The sequence below is a fragment of the Phodopus roborovskii genome, unplaced genomic scaffold, assembly GCF_943737965.1.
Source record: "Phodopus roborovskii unplaced genomic scaffold, PHOROB, whole genome shotgun sequence".
Taxonomy (NCBI): Eukaryota; Metazoa; Chordata; class Mammalia; order Rodentia; family Cricetidae; genus Phodopus; species Phodopus roborovskii.
This window is the reverse complement of record NW_026126409.1, coordinates 19806361-19828574: the sequence shown is the minus strand read 5'-3', so window position 1 is coordinate 19828574 and position 22214 is coordinate 19806361. Positions and strand designations below refer to the sequence as shown.

At 42.5% G+C, this 22214-nt stretch overlaps 1 protein-coding gene across 1 annotated transcript in view; it reads right to left on the bottom strand.

Moving 5' to 3' along the window:
• Positions 1 to 17246: 17246 nt before the first annotated feature.
• Positions 17247 to 22214, bottom strand: part of Zmat4 (zinc finger matrin-type 4) — a 327753-nt gene continuing 322785 nt past the window's right edge. The window contains exon 7 of the mRNA XM_051182141.1: positions 17247 to 17774. Within this exon, the coding sequence (XP_051038098.1) occupies positions 17759 to 17774 (16 nt within the window). The 3' untranslated portion in view covers positions 17247 to 17758. The remainder of the gene's footprint in view (positions 17775 to 22214) is intronic.

The following is a 22214-nucleotide window of genomic DNA, read 5'->3' as shown; positions in this document are numbered from 1 at the left end:
ACAGCCTGATGGGAATTCTATTCCCCCAGGTACTGGTCCTGTGGCTGCCACTAAAGGTAGCTTTAACTAAATCTCTATGGTTCTGTTTATAAATAAGACTTGAGATTCAAAGGCTGGGGTGAAAACATTTGAGTTCAGAGAGGCAGAATAGCAACTAGCTAACCCTTTCTCCTTGCTGGGACTTCTTTGTATCTTTCTAAGTCTTCCAGATGCCCTCTGGTATTCTAGGATTACTTGCTGTCAGCTAGTTGCTAACTCAGTCTCTTGACTCAAGGTTAATTTTATTTAATTAACACAAATGCAAACTCAGGGTTCACAGTGTGATAGAATATCCCCCAACCCAAGAAAAACAGAGTGGGAAAGGTCTCCTTTGGCTGGGGCTGTGTCCCGTCACTTGAAGCCTTCTGCTGAGTGGAAGCAACAGCTGGAGGAATACCAATGAATGTAGGTGGGTGAACCTATTCTTCTGTCCTGGGGAGTTACTTCAGAATAGCCTTTCCTCAGTCACCCATAATAGAATCCAGGTGGACTCTCTTGATGGATCTACGCAGTTGCATTCATGTGGTTGTGTTTAGTGAGAGTGCCTGGAAGGCTGGACTCTGTGATCACTCACCCATCTGTCTTTTCACCAGAGTGGCCAGACTTCTTATTGGTAGCCTAATACTCTGACTTTTAAAAAGAAAGAATTGGCAACTGCTGCCAATTTGTGAGACCCAGACCTGCCATAACAACATATTCTGGTGGGTAAAGCCTACCCCAGTTCAAAAGGAAAGGACACAGACCTTTACATACTGGGAAGAAGATGAACCATTTATGGCCGTGGGAGATCATTTCCATCAAATAAGCTCCAGTGAAATGTAGCACATTCAGGACAGTAGAATTCTTTATTCCTTGGGTGTCACTTTTTGTTCTTTTATGTTGTAAGAAACCAAGATGTAGGCAAGTCCTGGACAATGCCCAAGGGTACTTTCAGGAGTGGTTTCTGACTGGTCTTCTCTGCCTTTATTGTATTTCTGCCTTGATATTTGACCTGGGTATGCAAAGATCAGTCTGGCACACCCCTCAGTCTCCATGGTAAAGCTGCTACAACAAAATAACACAGCACTGGTCGATAGACAAACACACACTCCAGTGAACTAAAATACGATCCAGACATAAATCTACAGAGTTAGAAGCACCTGATTTTGGTCAACAATACCAAAAATACACAGTGGAGGAAAGAAAGTATCATCAGCAAGTAGTGCTGAAAACTAGACCTAGACATGGAAGAACAAACTAGATCTCTGTTGCTCACTCAGTCCCCAAATCAACCCCAAATGGATCAAAGTTCTCAAAGTCTCGGAATTCTGAAACAGTTGGTGGGAAATGGTGTGCACTATGCTTCAAAATGTGGGAATTAGATGGGGTCTGTCTGGGACAGTCTTGTGTCACTCAGGAAATAAGACCAACAACTGACAAATGGGAGTTTGTGAATTAATTTTTCTGTGGAGTGAAGGGTTGGTTGAAGCCTATTGAGTGAAGCAGCAGCCTATACAATGAGAGGAAGTCTTTGCCATTTACACAGCTGATAGAGAATTAGGATCTAGAGTATACACAGACCTCAGAAATTGTACAGAGAAAACAACCCAATCAAAAAACGGGCCATGGGACTGAACAAATAGAACTCAAAAGAAGCAGCTCAGTTAGCCAATAAACAACTTTTAGAAAGTGTTTGACATCATTAGCCACCAAGGAAATCCAAATTAAAATTACTTTGAAACTCTATCACACCCTGTTGTCACATGCCTATCACTAAGAAAACAAATGACAACAAATGTTAGTAAAAATGTAAGGGGAGGGAACACTGATTCACTGTTAGTGTGAGTATAAATTAGTGCTCCTGCATAATCAGTGTAACCTTTTTTTTTTCTTTTTTTTAAGCTAAAAATACAATTTTACTCCTGGGTATATACCCAGAAGATTATATAAGAGGACAGAGATAATCCACATGTCCATATCTGTTGCTGCTCTATTTACAATAGATAGAAAAGTCACCTAGATGCCTTTCATTTCTTTTTTTATTTTCTTTCTTTCTTTCTTCCTTCCTTCCTTCCTTCCTTCCTTCCTTTCTTTCATTCTTCCTTCCTTCCTTTTTTTTTCCCCAAACAGGATTTCTCTGTATAGCTTTGGAGTCTGTCATGGAACTTTAGATAGGCTGGGCTTGAACTCACAGAGATACACCTGCCATTGCCTCTTGAGTGCTGGGATTAAAGGTGTTCACCACTGCCCAGCACCTAGACACTTTTCAACTGATGGGTAAATAATGAAAATGTAGTCCATATACACAATGGAATTTTATTCAGCTGTAAAGAAAAATGGAAATTCAAGGAAAATGAGTGGAAGTTGGAAATATTATGATGAGTGAGGTAACCCAGGCCCAGAAAAACAAATTCTGTTTTTTCTCTTATGTGGATCCTAGCTTTGAAGTGTTTAAGGTAGAGTGTTTGCAGAGGTCAAAAAGTAAGAAAAGAGTCATGCAAAGGGGTGGGGGAGGAGAGGGAGACCTCAAGGACCCAGGGGGAGGATAATATATCCATGTAATGTAATATGAAATAGACAGCGAGGGAATGCTAGGCCTGGGAAGATTTTAATGGGGAAGGTGTAGGTCAAGGAGGAAGGATTAGGGTGTAGGACAGAGTTAACCAAAACTGAGGATGTGTGAGAAACATACAAAAGCTGCTAATTTACACAGTAAATTGCAAGTAATATAAAAATTGGTCTGTGAAGAGGCATTCTACATGGCTGGGAGAGGCTCCCCCCAGAAGCCGTGCATTTTGAAATAAAATACCCTGTGCCAGCTGTGGATGACTCCTTATGAATTATTGGCCAGATAGCCCCCAGGGGCTTGTACATCAGTTTTGCTCTTGGATGTTTGCTAGATGTAGATGGTAAAACTCTACTGTTGATACAGGAAACATGAACTAATCTAGAAGTGAGTCCTGAGCCCTAGGCAGGACATCTACATATCTCACACACACACACACACACACACACACACACACACACACACACTTAGATGGATGAGGCAGAGTGCCATGAAATGTCTTCTGGACAAGGCATGACTATTGCAGTTGTGAACACTGCAGCCATGGCTAGCTGTACGTGACCTACACACACAGAGGTGAGAGTGTAACACACATAGACGTGGAAAGGAGACCCTGTTGTGATCAAGACAAAAGTCAGCAGAAAAGGCAAGGGGTGAAAGAGGATAAGGGGTGAATGTGGCCACAATACAAGGCATAGATGTATGATGTCAAAAACTAGAAAGGAAAAACTTCTTGTTTCAATCCTTTACCAAACAAGTAAAATTCCAGCACTGTGAGCCCCCCACTATGTGCAAAAAAGAATCAACCATAATAAATGCTTCATAGATGTGAAGTGAGTTTTAACTACATTGGGAATGAATGAATGATAAGCGCTTTTCACAGAGAGATCTTACAGAATCCCTACAACTGTACTTTTAAGTAGGCACTATTATTCCTAACTTTCAGGTGAAAAAGGCAAGCAACCATTAACAATATAAAGGTGAATAACAGCTAAGAAAAGGCAGTGAGAGAGCTGCTGTCAACTTTTGCATTCTATCCAAAGAAAGCCAGGGGCAGGAGTAAAGCCAGAGTTGCAGGGGTGAAACCCAGATTTGTAGGAGTGAAGCCCAGAGAGTAGCAGGGGTGAAGCCCAGAGCTGCCTTCTTCCTGACAACCACTGGGGAGGATGCCCTCCATTGTTCCAGATTCTGTGGTTAATGAAGGCTGAAACAAGTGATGTTGGCAATGCTCAAGAGGCCTGGGATCTGGCTGGAAAGCAGACAGTAGGAAGTGAGGGTTCCATACAATACAGCTCTATTTGATTGGCAGTGGGAAAGCTGGAAAGAAATGAAACCAACCTCCTGTGTTGTTGCTGGGTCCTCAACACTCTACTTTGGAAGAACAGCTCCATACAAGAACAGGAACATGGCTGCCACCAAATGACGGGGTTATTTTCATCCAGTTAGCCAGTCATTATTCTTCTTTGCTCACTTGGCCAATGTAATTATGTTGGGTCTGAGAAAGATGCTAGGGTTGGGAGAAAAGTAAAGCTAAATTATAAGAAGTTCAAAGTAGGTATTTTTACAAACACATATTGTAGGTGCTCCTGGTAAGGAGCTATTGGAGCATTGCAAGAATTTGGTAGGACTGAGAAAATGATGAGACCTGAAGACAGGTAGCAAAAGTCAGGAAAGGGTAAGAGAAGAGGTGGACCAGATATGGCAGTTTGTCTTCACTCATCTCAAGAGGGCACAATGCCCTCGGCTGGCTCAAGCTTGCTAGTGTACATCAGAAACAGTGATGGTAGCACTAGCCCCTGTAAAAGGCATAAAACCAGTGTGACGTACACAGTTCACTTGTTGAACGTTAGAATCTTCAATATAGTTATGTGAGTACTAACATCCCCAGTCTATGAGTAGATGCCTGCTACACGTGTAGGTGAGTAAAGAAGTGTCTATTGATAGGACATGTGTGGCAAGTGACCCCAGTATCTCCATTAGAAGTGTATACAAAGACATCATTGGATGAGGATTACAAACCTTTTAGAGCCTAATTTAATATTGTCATACTTGTGCCAGTTGTTCATGTGGATATGTGTGGTTTTGCATGTGTAGGGGTGTAGGGGAACAGTGCATGTGTCCCATTTGTGAAGGCCCAAGGTTAATATTGGGATTCACCCTCAATGGTACTTCCCTTATCCACTGAGGTAGGGGCTCTCAACTGAGCCCCAGGCCTCACCAACACAGCTAGTCTTGGTAAGCAACTTGATCTAGAGATCCTCTATTGCCACCTTCTGAGGCTGAAGTTACAAGGGGCCTGACACACCCACCCAGTGCTTCAGTTTCTGGGAATCTGAACTATGGTCTTCATGAGTGTATTACCAAGGAGCTCCACCCTAGACTGGTTTCCTGATCCCCATGGATAGTGGGCTCCTTTGCAGGCTTATTTGTAAGTCTGAAACCTCAAAGACACCTTGGAGTCTGGAGAGAGCAGAAGGTGGGTGGAAGGCCTATGATTTGAATCTTTTTGGAAGCACCAAGCCACACCTGTAGACAGGGCCTCATAGTCCAGATTCCAGCCCTTCTTTGGCTAGTTAGCTAAAAGTTCCAGCTAGTCATATTATCCTTTGCTTTTGTGTCACCCAGCTATAGAATTGTGCATATTAAGAACATCAGTATCAAAAGCTGTCCTGAGGTCTGTTCTTAGAGGAGGATGTTGAAATATTGTAGGCTAGACCAGGTCTGCAAACCTCTTTCTCTCAGTTCATTTGAATTTATCAAATTGAGGGCTCATGCCATTCATGATTTTCTTATGCTCACCTGCATTGCCTGTCTGTGGCCTTATTTCCAGAATGATTATACCAATAGCCAGTGCTTTCAGTTGCTTATAGAAGTCATTTTTTTCCTGCTTCTACAGGAGGATTGAGGAGGTCTAACTGATAGTCTTTGGTCAAAGTTCCTATATTAGCTGACTTTCCTCGTGGACAGAGTGCTTTGCATGACATAAAGCTTTCTAAAAAGGTGTGATAAACTAACTCTTTGTCCCACCCCACAGAGTGACTTGATTTCATCCCTTTCCTCATATTTTTTTGGGGGGTGGGGTCCAGAAGGAAAAGAGAATATATTGTGGAATTGGTTAAATCTTTGAGATACTGACTCATGTTGATGGCTTGAACTGGCCTGGGATATTTCACAAGCTACCAGAGGAAATCGACATGACAAGTTGTTTTCGATGAAGAGTAGGCCCTTAATCAGACAGACAGCTCTTCATCTATGTGCTTAAGTGCTTCATACTGCAGTACAATTCTATTTGTCCCTGGGCGCAATGAGCAGCTACGTATTTTTTATTTACATAAATTCAATTACCAATTATGTGATTATCAAATGCATTTCTAATGAGGGCTCTTAAGTTTTCGACAAGCACAGATTTCTCCTTACCCCGAGATCCTTCCCATACTGTGTTTCTTAGGCACCTGAGGCAGTGGCGTGTGTCCACCAGACTGGCTTTGCCTTTTGGTATTGGGGGATGACAGCATAACCCAAGCTCATGCTGACTGGCACTCTTACCCACCCGTCCTCTCAGCTGCTGGCCAGTTCCCCAATTCTCTCCAGCAGTTTTCTGCTGGTGCTTTGTCAATAGTTGGCTCCACCGAGGCTACCTGAAGTTCCTGTGGATGCCCCTACCTGGCTTCTCAGGGTTGTGGCGGAGCTACTGCTCTGCTATCAGACAGGACAGACACCTTCCGCTGATCCTGCCACAAGACCCACCGGCAGAGTTTTTTTTTTAAGTTCCAGGGCCAAATTCCGAATCACATGGAAAAACTTGAATGGGTAATGGCAGCCTCCAAGTCTGTGCCACGACTTGGGGGTGCTCAGGAGAGCTAGTTTCAGTCATCTTTGGGCACCTATTCTGAGGGTGCTTGTCTGTTTGGCTGTGCTTTGTGGCATCTGGATACACTGGGGCTCTTGTCCTTGCTCATCACTTGCCTGTCTGGGGCCAGTAATTTGCAGCTACCCTGTTCCCGGTGCCTGTTCAGATTCCTAGATGGATGCTTTCCTTGGGTGCAATGAAATGGATGCAGGAGTGCTCCCTATTGAGGGTGGTTCTCTTTGTTTCACTCTCTGGATTCCACTTCTCTTACAGACATCTTCCTATCATCCTCTGACCTGCCCCTTCATCTTTTGAATACGACTGCATTGAGACCTTGCCCACTGGATATGACCCCTTGCCTCACTCACTCTTGTTTGTGAGATCATCTGGAAACTGACCAACAGCCCTTCAAGCCATTCATGCTATGGCAAGCCCTTTCTGTTTGGCCAGTATCATTAGCCTTGGCCTAGGTTGATCTACTTTCACATCCTTTTTTGACATCTGACTTATGGTTCTTGAGTGGCTCATTTGGAGGGCATTTAATGGACAAGCATCACTATCTCAAGGCTTCAAGGCAATGAGTTTCCACTGAAGACCGGCAGAGCCAAATGACCAGTTGACTCCCTCTACATTTTCTGGCCTACAAGGTTCTGTTCTGATAGGGTATGTATGCATGAGGATGGATGTAGAGGATTTGGTCCCTTGAGATGGGAGGCCCATCGTGTTGGTCTTTCTGATACATTAGGATAGGCAAAAGGATGGGTTGGAAGAAATGTACCAGAATAGGGACTTTAGGGAACACTCATGCCATCTTATATAGTATAATAGGACAATGGCTTTCCAGATGCCTCAGGATCTGAAGCTGGAAACATGTCATGCCTGCGTCTTTCCCATGCCTTGAAGGAAAACCTCTGAAGCATCATGCAAACAGAATGTCTGGCTCCAGATTGGGAGTCATGACAAAGCCATTCCTAGTTTGGCTTCTGTAAAGTAATACTAAGCTTCTCAATAAACATCTGAAGACTCATGTTTTGTCCTTTCCCAAAAAGACCAGTTCTCCTTTGCTGGGTCTGCTCTGCAGTCTCCCAATCAATGGCACATGGTCACACAGCCAACGCATTTCCAGAATCCAGAGCCCCTTGGCCACCACTCCAGAAGTAGAATTAACTGGGGCCCTTATATTCCTAAGGAACGCCAGTACTGTTTGATATGCCAGTGTGATAATGGTAGCTCCCCAGCTGTGCCATTTTAGAAGCAAATTGACTTAAGTAATCATTTAAAGCCTTCGCTTCCAAAGGACTTTACTGTTCACTCCCCAGAGTCTGTCATTTCTAATGATGAGGGACAGAAAAAATAGCATCCTAACTAATACAAAGGTTTTAAAAAATATTTAAGAGCTTGTATTTAAATGAAGGTCCTTTAAACATCAAACTCAGTGCATGCCCACAGGACTTCAGTGTTGCCAGATATTTGGTTTATTCTCATTGTTTACATCCCCCATCTCAACAGACATTATTATTACAAAGGAGTTTATGCCTACAGAGATCATGCGTCAGAGTAGGCTGCCCTTACCCGACTATTCTTTTCAGTGATGTTCCTGGAGGGCATTGTTCCCTTTGTGCAATCCAATACCAAGTGGGCGCTTTGGCCTGACTCCTCTAAATGACAAGTTTGTTGTGGATGGATCTTTGGAGGAGCACAACCACACAAAATCTGTGCCCAAGGACATAAAAGGCTGCCTTTGCCTTGCCCTGTTCTCAACTTTAGCTTCTAATATGAGACCTGCCAGCCTCTACTCTTTCTTATAAACATTTGCTAGCAGTCCTCAGGCCAGGCTGAAGAAAGCTCCTCATGCATTTCTCCTAGGGCTGACAGGTGCTGCTCCTTTATGACTTTGGGGCCGGTGGGGTTTACCAGAGTCTTTTGTTTTGTTAAGGTTACACACTCAGAGGCAGGAGGTAATGAGATGATTCTTGTTAGTGACTGATGACAGATACACACCTAGGCTGCAGACTGCTATCTGTTAAAAAGCCACAGGAAAATCTTCTCTGTTGTTCTTGGGCTACACATTGGATTCATCCTGAATTCCAGACTCTTTGTTAAAACTGTTTAACATACTTAGTTACAATATTAAGTTGTCTCTGTCACTTCCAACTGAAGCTAGGGGCACCTTCAACAATTACAGAGCCACAAAAAGAGCAGAGCGGATGAGTCAGAGACCATATAAAGTGCACAGGAGTGGCTATGGCCTTCAGTCATTACCCTCTTGCTGCTGAGAGTGTGAACAGCAAGGAATCTTGGGAGTCTTGGGAATTTGTGATGGCTTACCATTCTGGGCAGTCATGGCAACACTTACTGGTGTTGATGACACCAGCGTTCCCCTTGTGAGTTCCAGCTGGACTCCCGGATCGCTTTAATTCACATCTCTGAATGTAGAAGCAGGAGACACTGCTTCATTTTGGCATTGCAGTAAAAGTGCAGACACTTTAATATTCCACTGGCTTCCAGTTCTGTATAAGGGCTAACCCCATTCCCTCCCTCCTGCCATCTTACCTGTAAAAGTCAAACCTGCAAGAAATAGCTTATTTTCTAGAAGCTCATTTTTATCTCCTGCCAGAGCATTGCTAAAAACTTCAGCCACCTAACTTCCCATTCTCCCCTTTTGTCTACACCTTGATTGCCCTCGTGCACAGGCAGAAATTTTAAGTGTGTTCACAATTATGACAGGGGATGATTAATCTCTCAGATCCCATGCCAGAGAAACTGGCTTTCTGTGGTTCTGAGAATCAACCCCAGCCAGGGTCTTGTTCGTGCTAAAGCAGTGTTCTGCTTTGGAACTGGCTTTGAAAACAATGTGAAGGTCACACAAACACACATGCCCCCTTTGTTGCTGCGACTTGCTGGACCGTCAAGGTCCCATCCATGCCTGCCAAGGACACCCTCAGCTGGAAGAATAGTCTAAGTGGACAGCAGCTGACACAGAAGAACTCCCCAGGGGAGCAGAGACAACCCCTTCCAGAGAGGCACCAGTGGGACACAGCCTCCAGACTGAGCTCACGGACCCGGCTTCAAGAAGAAGAACCAGCCTAAGCAGGGGCTATATATACCGAAGGCCTCTGAGAGTTGACAGCATGCATTATGTGCCACCTGGGCAGTGTGGCACACCAGGCTCTGGGTAGCAGGGCAGAAATCTATCCCAGCTCCTGATCAAAGCCAAGCTAGTTTCTTACTGACTCATAGATCTCTGAAATGTACTGTGGCTTCGAGAACATTGATGGAACAGAAGTAACCCGGCTCCAACTTTACAGGAATTCACTTGCTTCCCAACTGTAATGAGGACCTAGCTATGTCCCCACCCCGTGTGGAAAACTCTGTGAATAAGCCAACCTCTGCCAGAGGCAGAGATTTCCAACCAGGAACAGTAAAGCACCGCTAAAGTGCTAAAGCTCTGACTTATCTGGAGAGCTGGGCTTTCAGATTTTCACGTGGATTTGTGTCGTTGACCAGCCTTGTAGAGTGGGCTCCTGTGCCACAAGCAGATTTATGTAGTGAGCTAGTCTCAGCTCACAAAGTTTGTGACTCAGCAATGTCTGCTTGACATTTATTACACTCAAGCAGACTGGCAGCCATAAATTCAGCTTCACTTTTACTGTTAAATGCCTCCTATGCTGAAACTAAGGAATAAAGGCGAACAATCCACAGCTGTGCTACTTATCTTGTAGCTTACCAAAAACTGTAAAAAATAACAAAAGGCCATGTTGTAGTAGGACCATCTTAATAAGCACACATGTGCACATACTCTATACTGGTATGAGGGACACATGCTGTGGGTAATACAGAGTGGCCACAAGTCCATTCTATGCTGGAGCAACTAGGCCTCCTGAGTAGCTGCTCTGAGATCAGAATGGCTGGCCTTCAGCTCCCTGTGTGATGGTTCCTGTCTGGTTAAAAGCCCAGCTCACTGGCATAGCTGTAGGCACAGATGCTTGTGGCTTTGGGATGGAGGGAAACTGGCAAGGGAACAATAATAACCTGGGTGAACATTGCTGTGGTTTACAGGAGGACAGGAGACAGATAATGGTGCCTTCTGCTCGTTGGGAAGCTGTTCCCTATCAGAGTTTTTCTAGGAGCAACTTTCTGCATTATGCTTTCATTTCATTACATGTTTTCAGAGTGAGCATATTCAGAATGAGGGTGATGGACAAGACCTTTTTAAAGATCAGTTTCAGCTCTCCATTATCCTGAATGATGATTAGTCAGTTTGATTGTCACAAAGAGAGAAGCAAGACAGTTCATAGAAGCCCATCAGAAGGAAACTCCAGCTAAGAGTATAGCTGTAGAGGCCAGTCCAACTTCCCAAAGAGCAAGGCTACCTCTGCAACACACCATCATCATCATCTTCATAATCGCCGTCATCACCACCACCACTATAGAAATCCCTTCCCTTTAGGCTGAAGGGCTCTCTATTTTAACAGTATGGTAGTATAATTCAAGCACTGAGGAGGCTGAGGCAGGAGGATCATGAGTTTGTGGCCAGCCTCAGCTATAAACCCCAGACCAACCTTAAGTAGTGACAATGAAGGCTGTCTGGAGCCTCACTCCAAATACTGAGAAAGCAGCTCAGAAAAAAGTTCACAGTGTGCCCAAGATCAAAGCAGAGCATTGGCATAATGATATACTAACCCCCACTTACCTCTCTATCATTTCCATATAATATATCTTTGCCTGTGTTTAATAACTAGCTGTTAAATTCATATATCTGTATGTCTTAGTTAGGTTTCTGTTGCTGTGATTAAGCATTCTAACCAAAAGCAACTGGGGCGTGGGAAGGGGGAGTTTATTTAGCTAACAGCTCACAATCCATCATGGAGGGAAGCTGAGGTGAGATTGTAGAGGCAGGGATTGAAGCAGAGGCAACAGAGTAATGCTGCTTCCTGGCTTGCTTTCTCTGCCTACCAGGCTAGGGGTGGCGCTGTGCACAATGGGCTGGGCCTCCTTCCAATTAGCAATCAAGAAAGTGTCACACAATCAAGAAAATTGTCCCCAGGGCAATCTGCTGAAGGCCGTTCTTCAATCGAGATCCCTTCTTCCCAGGTGTGTCAAGCTGACAGCAGAGGTTTGATGTCACACAGAGTCTCTCTCTCTCTCTCTCTCTCTCTCTCTCTCATACACACACATACCCTCTCACACTTCTTACTACTTGTTTTAATTTGGATCATTATGAACAAAAGAATACATGTTTCTTACATTTTTAAAATTTCTTTTCCTTCAAGAGGTTCCCATTTCTCTCCTCAGATGTTTGGCTAATGAAGATAATTTCGAAGGAAAAATGATTAGCACTTTTTAAATATCAGCAATAACTGAAATAGCAGCAGACCTTTCCTAGCACGGGGTCTTTCTTGTACCACAGCAGGGTTCTTAAATAGTAAGAACTTAAGATGGAGTGGGGGAGGGGCAAGTGGGACAGGGCTGTTCTAGAGCCATTGAGTGTGGCAAGGGGAAAAAAAAAAAAAAAAAAAAAAACCCAACCAGAGATGAAATCTCAATATTTGGTCTGGTTCTTTCTCTCCTAGCCTAGGATTGCCAAGCACCGGTGTCTGGTTGAATCCTGAGTCCCAGGAAACCTGTTTTCATCACTGGACCCCGTGAGAATTCATAGAGGACTCTTGGCTGGCTTTCAGGGTTTACCTCAAACCCAAGAGCAGTGAGAGAAGAGAAGAAGAGAGAAGTTCTATAAAGAAGGTAGGCATAAGCTTATGATTAGCCTTACATTAAGTGGTTATAAAATGATAAATGAAGACTAAATATTTAACAAAATCTAGGGAGGAAGTGAATGTCATGGTTTTCCAACATGCCTCTCATGGCTGACATGTACTGTCAATATACTGCTTTTAAATCCATGTTGTCACATTTTGATTTGAAAACCATCATTTTCTAGATAAGTTAAAAAATAAAAGATAGAAAGGACAAGACACCCCAAACTTCTGACGATGTGATCCTCAAGGCCTGTGACCACAAACAAATGGCACTACAGGAAACAATGAGGTAACTGGCAGCATTCACATTCAGAAGGGAGCTCCAATGCATTGAATGCTGCAGGTTGGAACTAGAAGGCCTGGTGTCTTTCTCTCCACAGTGTGCTCTCACCCAGAACCCGACAGTTCTCTCTAGGTGATGAGCGGAAGCTATCTTTTTCCATTACACTGTTCTCAACCCAGCCAAAGAGATATTATTCATAAACAAGTAAAAGTACTCCTATGCCCTTCTCTAAACACATGTAGTGTTAGGAATATTAGAGAAGCTGATCACACCTGTTGGGAACCAGCAGTCTGCTGACCACACCCCCTGATGATGGGCAGGATGCTCATGGCCATGTCTTCTCTACGTCATGACTTACCTGGCTGCTCAAGCTTTACCTGGCTGCCAGAAGACTCATGAGCAAGTTTCCCTTTTAAAGCAAGCATGCCAAGCACACCTCTCTCTCTTGCTCCTTCTTTCTCTCTCTCTCTTGCTCTCTCTATTGCTCTTTCTCTCTCTCTCGTTCTTTCTCCCTTGCTCTTGCTCCTTCTCTCTCTTGTTCTTTCTTTCTCTCTCTCTCTCTCTCCCCTCTATCAATAAACTCCATGTAGGCGCTGAGTCTCATGTTTGTGTTTCTTAGGCAATAGTTGTATCAAAAGAACAACACCCCCAATTATTAGCTTCTCAGGGTCCTAAAGGAGGAGTGGACCAAGGGAGAGAGAATAACAACTCTTGAAATGCCATCTGTAGAGTCACCAGTGCTAACGTGATGGCCATGATTCACAATGAAGTTAGTTTCAATCAGCTATGAAGCCAATTTTGGGATGGTTGGGCATACATGCATACATGCGCGCACACACAGAGCCCAAATATCTCGGAGCAGATCCTTCCCTGGCCACTGTGAGGAAGGCTTGTATGACTCCTGGTCTTCCTGCTGGACATTCTCTTATTTGAAGCTCAACAGATTCCATGGGAAGTCTGCTAGAAATCCTCAAGAGAGAATTATAAGGGAACCCATCACTGTGTGTAGTTATCTTAATTTCCTTTAAGTAACAAAGGTGCTGTGTTCACATTACCTCATTCTCAGAAGCTTAGTCACCCTTAGCCCTCACTGACTTTGGTGGCCACAAGAGAACTTGAGCTTGGACTTGGGACAACCCCAGCTGACTCCAAGTGTCAGCAGGTTGCAGATCACTTAATAATGGCAGTAAGAAGGGTAGAAGTGAAATTAGATTTTTTTCCCTTACTCATATAATTTGAAGATTACAGGGTATGGGTTTTAAAGGTCAGAGTGAATTACTAATTAAGTTGAAGCATTTGAAATTAGCATGTAAAACCTCTACTCATAATGGCGATTAAGGAATAATTAATCATGTAGAGGAAAATGGCTGCCAAGTGGGGACAGCTAAAATTACTTTTTAGCAAGTTACTATGGAGTTTCCAAATGATGTCCCTGGGAAATTGGATAGTCTTAGCTCCATTTGTTTCTGCTGTGTTTGTTGCTGTTGTTGTTTTTAAGCTAAGGGCTATGAAGATATCCCAATTTGTAAAATGTTTGCTGAAGTACTTCATGTGCAAGCAATGGAGACCAGTGTTCAGGCCCTACCTAGAACTCAAGTAAAGTCTGGGCATGGTGGCACATCCTTGAAATCCAGTGCTGTAAAGGTTTCCATGGGCCAGGAAGACCCATGGGGGCTCACTGGCCAATCTGAGCCAAGTTGTGAGAGACACTGTCTCAAAAACAAGGAGGGTGGTACAACTCAAGGTTGTCCTTTGGTTTTCAGGCACAAGAACATGCATCCCCACATGCACATACACACTTAAAAGCAAATGGCATTTAACAAGTTTTCAGGACGGCACAGCCAAAACAGATGTTCACCAATGCTACCAACCTCACAGGTGCTACTAAGCACACAGAGGCAGCTGTGACTGCACCTACAGCAATGGTATCAAAGTTGTAATCTGTAAACCACTTTAATTTACTATAAATGAGACATTTCAACTACCATAATATCATGCCAGATACTCTGAAGGCCAGCATTGGCTCTTCCTTTTAAGAATTTGAAAGCCTTTTGATGCAGAGGCAGGAAACTGTCACTTCTAGCCAAGCCTGAGCTACATAAAGAGACATTGTTTTAAAAAACCAAAATACATAAAGGAACAAATAAAAGTAAAATTTAAAACTTTTGATTTTGTTTGTTGGCTATGTGGTGTTGTCTGATGGTATATCCACCAGTTTTGGATTGTGCCCTTGGTCTGTCCTAGCACAATCAGGATGTCAGCTTCCTGAATGCTGAGATGACAGGTGTGGCCACCACATCTGGCCTTTACACACCAAATTGAAATATCGCACAGTTGATTTACTCACAAATCTTTAGAGAGGATAAACATATTAAGGCAGCACTTACATACAGATTCGTTATTTTAAGCAGTTATTTATTAATGAGCTAATCCACACAACAAACCTATGAGGTAGTTTAACATGCCTTGAATATGAACAAATTCAAAACCAGAAAAGGAGAGGGGGATCCATCCCTACAATAATGTGTTGAACAGACAGACCCTTCTTAGCTTTATTCTTACAAAAGAAAAATAATTCATTGGACAAGCTGATCAAGTGAACAACAGATATTTAGTGTAGAGTGTAGTTACGACCTGGTCAGTCTCTTATTGGGGTTTAGGGTTCTGTATTCCTGCCAACTTGTCAAACAATGTCTCACTTCGCTTTGACAGGAAGGCAGGGAGTTCTACAGGAGTGTCAGGGTTGCACGCGCCTCCTGTTGTTCTTGCCATTTGATATGGTTGGGCTATGTCATCTAAGAGGCCAAGAAAGTTCAAAACCTGCTGGTCTTCCAGTCCAGCAGGAGTGGATGAGTTTTATGGCTACTTTATCAGCAGAAAGAATTGCTGCAGCATTTGCTGCTTAGTGGGTTGCTTTATGAGCATATTTATGAGTTCACTGGGCTGTGGAGACTGTATATAAGGAGAGCTCATTAATTTGGGACTCACTGCTATGGCATTTGTGGCCATTGGCACATGTGCTAACCTCAAGCTTATTTCTGCACTAAGGGGAAAGAGTATTTTGTAAAGCAAATTTGAACCAGGACTAAGATTATGTTATGGGATGAAAAGAGAAAGAGACATTTGACCATAATGACCATCAATGATTGTCCTATTGAATATAGACATCTTGGTTTAATACAGGATTGGTAGATATGTGTTTTCCTCATGTTTATTCCGGAGTGTTCATAATGATGGCAGTATGCGTCTCTTTTCTTTCCAGCAGAATTCATTGGCCATTTGAAAACATTTGCCCTATGTCCAACTCCCATCTACACATAATAAAATTGGAAAGTAACATAAGAGTTAATTTAACATACAGTGAACAACACAGTTTCCCTTGTAGAGGTGTTTCTGTTCTATAGTCCCCAGGACACAAAGGTATTTCTGAGCCTTCCTGCATTAAGTAGTCTGGTCACATGCTCTTCATGGTGTGCTGGAAGGAAATCCCCTTTATCTGCATGGGCACTAATAAAGGTGAGAACAGTCAAACCAACAAAATAGCTTGACAAAGAGCAATGGTATTTCAATGAGGCACTCTGAAATAACCAGATTATTGTAGCTGGAGGTTTATCTATAAAGGGCTTGGCAAAGCTTCACTGTAACACAAAAGGAATCTATGTTCCTAGGCTTTTCTATCTTAGTTCATTAAAATAAATAAATAAATAAATGAACACAACACCACAGGGAAAGAGCTCAGGCACTAAACATAAACAGAAGAAGAAAAAAAAGACTGAAAGGAAAAAACTGAGACTATGCTTATTTTACAGTATACAGTAGAGTTGACAAATAAAGCTTTATTCCACACATTCGAAGAAAAGCCATCACTGGAGGATTGTAGCTCTGTTGTGTGCTTCTTTCCAAAATAGCAAAATAAAATTGTCGTCACCACACCCTTTTTCCCACCTGCAGCATGACTGTACATGGTGTGTGACCTTCCTCTTCGCAGCCACAGTCTGGTCCCTTTGGACTGTGACCTCCTCACACAAGAAAACAGGCACCTTAAGAACAACACTGTGCATTTCCGTGTCGTTTCATTTATTGCTCACTGGCTGCAACCACTATAGCTCTGGGTGGAAAGCAATGATGTCTGGAGAAGTCTGACTTCATTAGATTGGTGGTCACAGGGTGTAAGGGGCTGCCCCAGCCAGCTGAGAGCCCAGGAAAGGAAGTTCTGCTTCTACCTTGTAACGTGTACAAGACACCACTTCCCATCACAATTCAGAGCAATTAACTATGGAGAAGGAATTTAACAGTTGCTCTCGGACTCGATCCCTTCAAAAAGCATCAGTTCTCGGGTCCATTCTCTACCCAGAGACATTCTTTTCAAAGTCTTCGAATCCCAGCTCAGCAACAGGATGCAAGAGAAAAAGAATGATGTTTCTTCAGGATTTAGTCACTCTCCCAACCAAATCATCAGTGTCCCAAATTAAAGCCCACCTACTTCCTAAGGACCACTTCCATCTCACTCTGGGGTGTAAAATTCTCCTTTGGATGCCTTTAGTAGAGCATTACACCAAGGTCAACTGTTGTGACAACATTTTGACTTAGTAGGATCATCATGCAATCAAACTAATTCTTTTCCTAGGCTATAATCTGGCAGCTTACAAGGAGAACTTGGCTTAATCTTAGGAAGCTTTCAATCAAGGTGATCCAGAGTGAAGGTCCTTCCTCTCTGTTCTCACCTATTCTCATACTCCTGGCATTAGAGACAAGGCTGGCTCATCAGTGTGAGAAAGAAGGACCAGTAGTTTGTCCATTATATAACTTCCACAAACCATAATGTGTTCTGTTACTGCAGATGTTGTCACCAATTATGTTCCCCATGATGACAAAAGTGTACTCATTAATGGATCTGGGAGACTTACATGATAGCCATGAGGTGTCTCACAGAATCATGGTAACTCTAAGGAAATCTAGAATAAATAGGAAATTAAAGTTTCCACTCTGTGTAAGTTCTAATAATGCTCCGACTAGCTGCTGTGTGATTGCAGTTTAGAACTTGTGCTAAACATGTTACCAGGAAAGGATTCTTTAAAACTCATCCAAATATAATTTTCCACTAAATTAAATAGGAAAAAGAAATCTTATCTACTTCCAGAAATCAAGATTGGTCATGTGTTAATCTGTGAATCCTTGTAAGAAGTTATTCATTGCTCAAGAAAGGATCCTCTTTTGGTTCGTGAGCAGTTCTCTGCCCCAGAGAAATGCTGGCATCTCTTCTTAGCATTTGATTGATGGTTTCATTACTTATTCTTCAGGCTGCAAGACAGAAAGGAAGACAGTAATACCTCCTTTCATAATTTTACATAATGGCACTCCCCTCTCTCCCTCATTCCCTTCAACCCCATCAAACTCATCAAATTAGGATGAATTTAGATGGTGAATCATTTCAGTGTGTGTGTGTGTGTGTACACAGGTGTGGGGGTATGATAACTTGTGAACCTCTGTGGCACTCAGGATCAACTTCAAGTTATTTCCCTCTACCTTATATATTTGAAGCAGGGTATCTTACTCAACCAGAAACTCACCATTTTTGCTAGATTGACTGCCTGGCAGGCTGTAGGATTTGCGTGTTTCTATCCTACCAGTGTTGTGATTGCAGGCATACACAGCCATGCTTGACATTTATGTAGGTTCTGGGGATTATATGCTTGCACACTAAACACTTTACCTGCTTAGCCATCTTCCCAGGCCCTCTATGGTGATTTTTCTGGAGATTAAATAATCTGTATTATATAATGCTTGGTTTCATAACAAAATGTCATCTTCAACAATAGGTCTTTACCATCAGATTGTGGAGAGCAACCAACAGCCTTAGTAATAGTCTGTAATGTTGAGGGGGTTCTATGGCATGCCTTAGGCCAAATACTCAAGAGGTGATTCACACCTGGCACTGTAACTTGGTCTAGTTGGGGCACTATCCCTACCTACTATTGGATTTAAAGCCAACTATATAAGATGTAACTCATGACCTGATACTGCTAAAATGGACAAGAACTGGAGACCAAATCAATCATGGGCTTTACAGGAGAACCCAATATTATTCTGTCAAACATAGCGATGCAATGAATCCTGATGACTTAGTGCTATTCACACAGATTAGTAACTTACCCAACCTACACCACAGAAGCTTCTTAAAATGGGGGAGAATTAAACAAAGATACCAACAATTGAACAATATGCAGAGAGAGATTTTAGAGCACTTGGTCCTGAATTGGATATCTTTATCAAACCCCTCCCCTCATGGCTCAGGGATCTAAGTGGAAGAGGAGGCAAAAAGATTATAAGAGCCAGAGGTGATGGATGACTCCAGGGAAACAGTGTCTTGTAGACACTCAGTGAGACTATGGCAGCATATGCAAAATCTCTACAGGTTCAAGTCAGAGAGGTTCCCAGGGCTGAAGAGTAGGAATAGACACAGTATCTCAGTCTAAGAAGTCATGTGCAGTTGATACCAGCTATTTTTTTTCCTCAGGTCTTTTCTGACCTTCAGCTCTTAACAATACCTCTGCCTTATCTTCCATGACAGTCCTTGAGCCTTGGGAACAAGGTGTGATATGGATGTCCTATTGGAGGCTGAGTGTTCCACAGTAATTTATTCTGTGAGCTTCTGTATCAACCAACATCTGCTTCATAAGGAAATGTTTCTGATAAAATATGAGAGTTGTACAAAACTACTAGAGATAGAGATCCATGAATTTAGAGGACAGTTTGACATAATGTCCATTTAGTAAAATAATACTAGTAGATTTTACCCTAGGGCCTATGAGCTCCCCAGCCATGGATGCTTGAGCAAATTTGCAGCAGCAGCAGGCATAAGTTTACTCCTGTGGAGTGAACCTTAAATCCTACTAGAAGGCAGTTGGTTACACCTCTAACATCTGTGTGACCATTGCACCTATGGGTGGTATATCTTGTCATGCTGGGTATTACTATAGTAAACAGGGTTTACAATCAAATGTTCAACATCTACACAGTGAGATAGTATCACTCATAACCAAAACCTCATTTTCAAAAAAAAAATGCTGTCATAGAATATTCTTAGGATCCAAGTAAGAATTGGATTGTTGTTAGTGTAATGCAAACCACATGGGATAGGAGATTCCACACTTTCTCTTCTTTTTAATGGCTTTGAAATTTTGCCTTGAAATGACCTTGGAAACCACTATCTTTTAAAAATAATTCTTCTGTAAAGAAAATCCCTATTTAAAAAAAAATATTGCATTGGGTTTTTGCCACCAACAGTTTATGACAAGGAAATTCTATTGCCCTTGTCAATGTCATGAATTAATGTGACATAAAGGCCAAAAGTTCAAACTCAGCAAACAAGTATAATTCATTTCCATAAACTGTGGAAAGGAACACTTTTCAAATGAAAAGGGACCTGGATCACACATCCATGGGTACCAGTGAGGAATCCAAGCACATCTGCAGTAAGCAGTCCTCAATTCCATTTGCATCCTTCTTGGAATTCAGATGAGGGGTGGGGGTGGAGGTTGTTTTACTTTCTAGTGGAAGTGGTATAATAGGGATTTAATCTCATCATGAGGGGAAATATCACTCAGTTCCCTTTATAGTCAGCATAATTATCCAGATCCTCACTGAATGCAGAAAAGTAATGACAAATTAAAGGGTCTTTCAATTCCATATAGCTTTTATAATTATTCTCCTATAGCAGTTATCCTTGCTGGAATGGCTCCTTCATATTTTACATAGCATCCCATTGGACACAAAGAACATGGAAATTTTTGGTGCTATTAATAAATATGGAGCTATCCAGTCTGAGCAGAAAATTCCTTTTTATCTGAGAGATAAGCTGCATAATTCATGTATTTTCAGAAATTTCTTAAAATAGAACACTGAAGGAAAGCAGAGAAAGGATAATTCATGACATTGTTTCTGTTTATGCAGAAGGTTAGTGTTCCAGTTTGCTGTCTGTTGCTGTGATAAACACCATGATAAAAAGTTGGGGAAGAAAGGGTTTAGCCAAGAAAACGCATTCAGATATGACCACAAGCCAATTGGACAGAGGTAACTCTTCAAGTGAAGAGCCCTCTTCCCAGGTTTGTCAGGCTAGCAACCCCAAGTGATCATCACTGATAGTCTCACAGTCTGTCTTCAACTGGATGGAGATGAAGGGCAGAATTTCAATTGCATCCTGCACATATCAGTCACACATTACTCTCAACATGCACAACAGTAAGCAGGATAAGCCTAGGGCCCTTTTTTTCACATTTGCAACCTTTCTGAGAAGACTAGATGTTAACTTGGGATCTTGGAACACCATCAGAAAGAAATGGCATCATTTATAAAAGTTACACACATCAGAAGTTTCCATGCCAGAGAACTGTGGAGCTACACATAGCTCCATGAACTGTAGCTCCTATGGGATGTCATGTCCTAACCATGCCTCAGCATTAGGCAACACAAACTTCTGCTCTTTCTATCCCCTTCCTTTCACTGCATTTCAGTTCCAAAAGATTCAAAGAAGTGGGTCTTGATCCCACCTGAACATCAGACAGACATCTACATGTAGCACCATAAGAACCACTGGAAAACTATTCCACCAGAAATGTACACAGGCCATTTCTTGTGATTAAATAACCATGCATACTTGAAAGGGATTTTTTTACATATTTTTTTCTTTATTTTAAGACAATATTTTCTCATTTTACATACCAATCCCAGTTCCCACTCCTCAGGAAGGCTAAGGCTCCCCATGGGGAGTCGTCAAAGTCTAGCAGGGAAATGGAATGATCCACTTGTTCCATGCTAAATTTCAACTGTTCTATGAGTAAGCTGAAAACCAAAATGAATAATACTGTCTGGATTCATAAAGCTGCATTCTGACAGTCAGACTACAAGTAAACAGTGACAAAAATGCCACCATGGTTTCTATGAAATGACGCAGGCAGAGTGCTGAACAAAGGAAGAGGTGTGTTCTTAGGTTTGTGTACTATAGAGTCATGCTTTTAACTTACTTGACTGTCCTAGCTGTCAAATAAGGTCTGGGACAGTGTGAATTCAAGGCCAGCCAAATCAACTTAGTGAGACCCCCTCAAGACAAAAACTAAGAAAGCAAATATAGCTCAGCACCACAGCACTTGCCTAACATGCTATGCTTTGGCTTCTACCCCGGCACCAAAACCTACTCAACCTGTGTTCCCAAAAGTAGATGGCAGCCAAAGACTTAACACGTTCGCTCAACTTTCTCAGCACAATGAAAATTAAGTTCAAGTATATTCCTCAGGGGAACACTTGTTGTTCCTATTCCTGCCTTCCTGCATTCCTCTTCCAAAGACAGACTCAGGACTTTCTGCGTAGAAATTGGCCCAGCCTTTTTACTTGTCCAGATGCATGCAGATCCTTAAGGAAACCACACCTTCCCCAGATAATCATTGCCTGGATTTACCCTGACACAACCAAATATAACTATTTTAAACAGCCACTTAGGAATAGAGAAGAAAGCCTTAAGAAAATGGCCAAGCTTTAGGAAGTGATAAGCAATTTCTGTGCTTATGAGAGGGGGTCGGATGCCAAGGGATTACATTAGACACACTTTCTGAGAAAGGTAGCTGTCAGAGAATGAAGGGCTCAGGGAATAGTGGGGAGTGGAGAAAGAGAAAATGGGGGAAGTGGGGACAGAAAGATGATTGGAATTCTGTGTAGTCTGGCAGGTAGAGGGAGTGGAGTGAAGAC